General features: G+C 37.6%; 1 protein-coding gene across 1 annotated transcript in view; it reads right to left on the bottom strand.

Annotated features, from left to right (window-relative positions):
- The window catches only part of SNX25 (sorting nexin 25), an 83,466-nt gene that overhangs the window by 20,012 nt on the left and 57,143 nt on the right, over nt 1-6,311 (bottom strand). The window contains exons 8-9 of the mRNA XM_042014953.1: nt 4,872-5,003; nt 2,720-2,995 (exon numbers count right to left, since the gene is read on the bottom strand). Coding sequence (XP_041870887.1) covers nt 2,720-2,995; nt 4,872-5,003 — 408 coding nt within the window. The remainder of the gene's footprint in view (nt 1-2,719; nt 2,996-4,871; nt 5,004-6,311) is intronic.

Below are 6,311 nucleotides of genomic sequence, written 5' to 3'. Positions count from 1 at the left end.
TATAAATAATAATATAATATTATTATATTATATTATAAATAATAATAATTAACAATATTGGGTGTTATTTAAAATGTTAATGTAAAGAATCATAAAAAAACCCCAAACCTTACACTTGTTGGGAAGTATGGAGGTAAAGAAGGAATCAAAAATGCTATTTTCAATACAGAAGAATTAAAAGTCTTTTCTTATGAAGTTTAGTGCTAGCAATCAAAGAATTGCAATTAATTACAAATCAGTGAGGCTGTGCTCCCAGAGGTAGGCTACATGGTTTCTCTCTCATTAACTTTTCAGACAGTTAAAGCAAAAACCACTGCTGAATCACCAGGTTTATCACAAAAATGCTAGAATTACAAGATCAAGTAACCTGTATCCAAAATACCAAGTTTATCAAATAAACAAGCAATTCACTAAAAGCTGAGATCATAACAGATTGTGCTGTCTTCCCCTGACTGGTAAACTGATAATGGTTTCCATTTCTGTGAGTGACGTAGAACACAGACGTCAGGCTTATTTTAGTGATCTGACACGTGCAACACCAATGCAATCAACAGAGCCTCTCCTCAAAGAGCTGGATGCAAGCACAGCCTGCTTCTGTATTTCTACTTGTGACATTTGTCCAAGTAAAAATACTTGGAGGTTTGTGGTGGTTTGTGAAGGTTTGTCCTGGAAACAGAAGGTGGAAACAGACTGGGAAGAAGAAAGAGCTTGTTCCACTTGCAGAAGAACCAGCAGTCTGGCCCTTTCCAGATTCCTATCTTGTGACTTGATTTTTCTCATGTTTAATCAGGACTCATCCTTTTGTCCTCACTTCCATGGATGCACGAGATGGCTTTTTATCTATTTAGCTATAGCAGTGAAATTTATAGAGAAGTAACACTGGTGATGCCCACAGTGCCCCAGGAAGTGAGGACACAGACCCAAAATCCAAACTAAACCAAAACCAATCCATATTTGCTAACAATATGTATCCCTCCAGAAACATCCAATTTCTAGGCTGTCGTTTCCTACACACAGGGAGGACAAAACCCCACAAACTTATTAGCCACTACTGCATTTTCACCAACATTTGAAAGAACACGGGAAGCTTCAGAAAGAATTTCTTATAATTTGCTTTCACCTCAAAGACCCTGAAGCATGACACAGCACCATAAGAATGGCTCTATCCAAGAGACACTCTAGCAGTAAAAAAAAAACTACCTTGCATTGTTAAAAGCAGACTTGGCAATATATTAGTCTTTAAGGTTTCATGGCTGACCCAGGCTTCATATCTGGCAAATACATATCTCCAAGGACTCAGAGGAAGGACAGATGATGCTGATGCCAAAAATCTAATTTTTTGGCAGCTACAGTAGATGTTATCAGAGTACAGCTAGCCCTAAAGTGTTGTGTCAGTTTTCTCAGAGAAATCATTATCTGTTAGACTCTGAATAAAGCATATGAAGAAATTAGAAAGCACAACATTTAATGTTTTAGGAATTTCTGGACAAAACTTAAGAGCCATTGTGCAAAGTCTCAGTGATTACAAACACAAGGACATAAAGTCTTTGAAGTACCTACCACCATCAACACAGAGCTGAGTCAGCAGTGAGAAAACTAGAAAACACATCTTGAATATTTTGTCAAGGAAAAGAATACAGGGAAAAACAAACACTGAAAAGAATACAGCAAGCTCTAAGAGTACATATTGCAAGTAATTTACTTATAACTGTTCATCTCTGCAGATTTGCTGATATGCAGACTACAAAGACTAGAACAACTCATCTACAGAAATTAAAGACATTAAAGCAGTAAATACAAAAGCCTTAGGTTCTGGAAAATTTTTTTCTAAATAGCAGAATGTAAATCAGCACTTCTGGATTCTGCTTATTTGTTTATTTAGATCCAGTTTTAGACAAACTGCTACATTTCATTGAGTTCTGAGCAAGTTCACATGTAAAATGAAAACATCCATGCTGATCTGAAGCAGCAGCCTGACTGACAGAGGCACACAATAGTCTGAGACGTGCTCTTGTCAAAATGTTCTTGTATAAACGCAACACAAGTTCCCCTGACATGACTGAGTTAGACAACCCAAGGAAAAAACCTGCCCCAAGAAGAGTTGCCACTGGCTTATTGCTTATGACATTTTGAATGCTCTGTTTTAGTATTCAGAGTTCCTGTGCTAGATTTATCTTCCAACAGGGTCTATTAATTTATTCAATTAATTAAAAACACTAAGATTATATTTTACATTGCTTTTTCTTCTCTTTTATGCAAAATACCTATTTAGTACCTAGGGAATGCACGGGAGACAGGGACAATGTCTGGGCAAAAACCTACTGATGTTTCAGTGAGAATTTTTTCACTCAAAAGCAGAGCAGCTGAGCTTGTATAAAGTATGTTTTGCATTCTCTGTTTCCAAGGAGCATAATGAAAGATGTGAAATACAGGTGGCTTAGGAATCTGAAGTACCTACTTTAACTGATTTAAAATTTAAATACTCTGGAGTTTTGTACCATTTTATTTCAAAGAGCATGTAAACATACAAGTTTTACCAGATGAAACTACAAGAGTGATAATATTTATAAATAAATGAGAAAAAAAAGAAGAGTAGTCCAAAGCTGAAGGACAGAAGATGCTACTACATGCTTCTCTTGGGACAGTCTCTCAAATCACTTTAAGTAACAGTGAAAGAAAAGTTAAAGTCTGAAAGTGAAAGAAAGTCTGTGTGACTCACCACTTCATCTTTGTCCTCAGGAGTTAGCTGAGCAGAACTTCTTTCTTCCTCCTTTTTGACTGATCTCTCATATAAATCACTGACAATGAATGAGGGGTAGTATCTGTCTTTCAGAGTTTCGTAAACATCTGCCTGAATTCTGTAGAATACTTCAATGCCTTTATTTCCCACAAGACTTTGCTGTATTTCCTTATAAAGGGATTTTTCCACAGGTATTTCTCTGCTTTCCACAAAAAATTTCTGATAAATTTCACTCACCAGTTGAGGTATTTCAGCCTAGGAAGCAAGGGAGAGGGCGGGAGAAAAGAATAATGAAAAAATATTGAAAATATAAAGATGACTCAGGACCCAGGTGCATAATTTGAAGGATAATCAAGCTAATTTCCTAGCCAAATGTATGAGAACACATCTGTAAACCTTTTACTGAGATTGAGCATGCTGCCTGCCTGTGCACCTCTGCTAAGCAATCAGTTTTACAAGTTAAGTATTGATATTTGTCAAGTGAAGAAACAGCTGTGCTCTAAAGTTGCCAGAGCTTCCGCGCCCACTCTTTTAAACCTATGTTCCAAATGCTGGCATAAAAGGAAGGGAAGTGTTAGAGCAACAGTGTGGTCACCATTTTAAATTCAGATTGTAAAGCTCAGCTGTATCAGCTCTCCTGTCTTCTGCTGAATAGAATCAACTCACTTTATACATCATTATAATTAATTTGCATGGGAAAAAGAAAAAAAAAAAAAAGAAAGAAGAGGAGGAAAAAAGCACAACTGAAGAGCCATTTACCAGAACAGGAGGCTGGATATTTTTACCGAGCACAGTAAAGTGCACAGGATTGAACTTTGCATTAATGAACAGGAAAGAGAGAAGGTAATGCAGCACAGCCCACGATCAGCTCCCTAAATTACCATCTCCCTAAACTGAACAGAATTAAAAAAGGTTTTTCCACTCCCTTAGTATGGCACAATGTTCTTACCTGCCTCATCTGACAATATCACAGCCACATGACTGCAGGACACTACCTTTCTGTAAGCTGCCCCTGTAGTGGCAGATATATCCATAGCCATATGTATATACATATTGTTTTGAATGGGAAGAGAGAAATCAGAGCTGAGAGGTCATAAAATGATTTACAGTACCTTTTCCAATCACGAGCAGTTTGCAAATCAAAACTGATTTACAGAACTCCCTTCACAGTGCCTGGCAAACCATTTTTATCAACACTCTCTAGCTTGAGTTGGTTGTTAGTCATTTCTTCAGATTGTGTTAATGGTTCACTGGTACTCACGCCCTACAGTTTGTGTCTCTGTTTACAGGAAGTTTTGTGTTTTCCAATTGACTAGAATCTTTATACATAAGAGAGCAGTAAAATTACAGTGAACAAAAAGTTAACCAATATCAATAATGAAATCTGTATTTCATGCTAGTGTGAATCTTGAAGGTTTAATTGTTTTCCCCAAAATCCACCACACTCCTCACGAACAGCAAGTTTGCCCTCTAGAAATTCTTGCTCCGCACCATTGCTTCTGGATACCTGTTGCAACTTTACATGATATTCCCTATCCTTGTTTCAGGGTTCTAACTGCTACTTTGTTGTAGCCAAAATTACAATGCAGCATTGTTTCTTCCCTCTATCAGTAGCATGGAGTTCCTGGAGAAACTTAGCTACTACAGGTTAGGGAGAGGTCTTTTAAAGCAGCACCTTTCTTCCGAAAGGATTTTAAGAACATAAATACACTTTCACTGTTTTGGATTGAATGTGCTACCTGTAACTGGCAAGATGAGTAGTTTATGTACAGACTATCCAGTTGGAATGTGCTTCTGGCTTTTACGTGAACTGGTACAACTAAAGCCAATGTATTACTTCACGTTTTTGCTCTGGTGGAGGGGGAAATAATTCTACTACTTTTGCATATCAAGTATTCCTTTTAACACCTGTTGTTACACCAACCAACAATAAATCATCATCATAACAGCCCACAAATTTTAATTGCAATATTATCCTCAAATATTGACATGAAGCAGTTAAACTCAAATTGCTTACCACTCATCCTATGCTATTGATATTTTAAAAACATAAAGACATTTCCTAACATCAAGATCACAATGAACAGTGTCATCAATGTACAAAGCCACATAGGCTTGCAATTTCTGCCACCTTGTTAGCGGTCTTCAGATTCTCCACAGACTCCCAAAGGCTGATCAAAGCCATCTTGTCCATCCTTTCCATGTAGATCCGGAAATGCTCTCGGTATGAAGGGTTGGCCAAAATTTCTTCAAACTGAAGAATCTGAAGAAGGGAAAACTAAGAATAAAAACTGGGAAAATGCCTAACTCAAGCTCCTTTCCATCCCTTATAGGGAAAAGCTTTTCACTATGCATCCCACAAACGTGTCCTAGATTGAACTACACAGACCTCCTACAGTAATAGTTTTGCTTCATTAAAAAAAAAAACAAGACTTTTAAGTACTTAGAAGATAAATTCACCTGTGCTCTTATCAGATAGTAAATACCTCCACCTCTTTCTGATCAGGATACATTTCAAAGGACTCATGAAGGCATTTCAAGTCACTCATGAAATGCTATTATCAAAAATTTAATTTCCAATGTTCCTGCAAAGCAGAGGAGCCCAGCTGAAAGCTAACTCATCTGTTCTTTACTTGTTTCAAACACCAGCAGTTTCCATACCACAGCCCACAGAGCTTTGAGATGTATCTCAATTACTCCCAGGGACACAGAAAAAGAGGTAATACCTTGGCAGCTAGGGCATTTGGTGGCCAGTTCCTACTGTTATTGAAAAACATCTATCAGAAATGCAGTCAGGAATGAGTATGTTCTGTGATATAATGCTCAGGACTTTTTCTGAGAAGAGTGAGGTGGGTGTACATCAGGCAGAAAAGGAAATGAAACACAGACTTCCCATACCCACACAGATGCTGCAGCCATTAAGAGGTCGCATTAAAAAGCCATTATCACCTTATCCTCTACTATTTTTGTGAATCCAGGCCTTTTCTATGAGATAAACACCTGAAAACAAAATACCTCTCTGACAAAATGACCAGAACTTCCCATACTGAATAAAATGAACAACCTTGTCTTCCTCTGAAAAATTGGGACCAATTTTCCAAATACCTCATCAAAACCAAGCAACCTTTTCTTTCCAACCCTTCAGTCTTGCAGCTGAACCAGTTTTCATGTCGCTTATTTAGTTCCATTACTTATATCACCAGGAATCCAAATATACCACCCAGGGTAGTCTTACCCTCTTGCTTTGTTTCTCACAGATACCAGTCAACTCACACCTTTCTCTTTGGAAAGAAAAGAAGGTCCTTAAGCACTGGGGCAATGAGTCTTCCTATGACTTTACATTTTTTAGCAAAGTTATTTGGTACAGAGCAAGAGGTGAACTCTGAGATTGAAGCATTAATAATTTCTCTAATACGTGTTTTCTGATACCTAATAATAATACAATTCTAGTCAGCATCAGAATACCTCCCTCTCTGGGAAGTCTGCTTGTTTTCCTAAACCTAGTACCTGTGAAACTCTACAACCAACATGTAGGAAAAAGTTTCCTGGTCTCAAGCTACACGTGAGGAAA

The sequence above is a fragment of the Corvus kubaryi genome, unplaced genomic scaffold (genome assembly GCF_017639235.1).
Source record: "Corvus kubaryi isolate FWS band 111438036 unplaced genomic scaffold, C.kubaryi_AGA036_p1.0 split3-131, whole genome shotgun sequence".
Lineage (NCBI taxonomy): Eukaryota > Metazoa > Chordata > Aves > Passeriformes > Corvidae > Corvus > Corvus kubaryi.
This window is presented reverse-complemented; position numbering and strand designations above follow the sequence as displayed.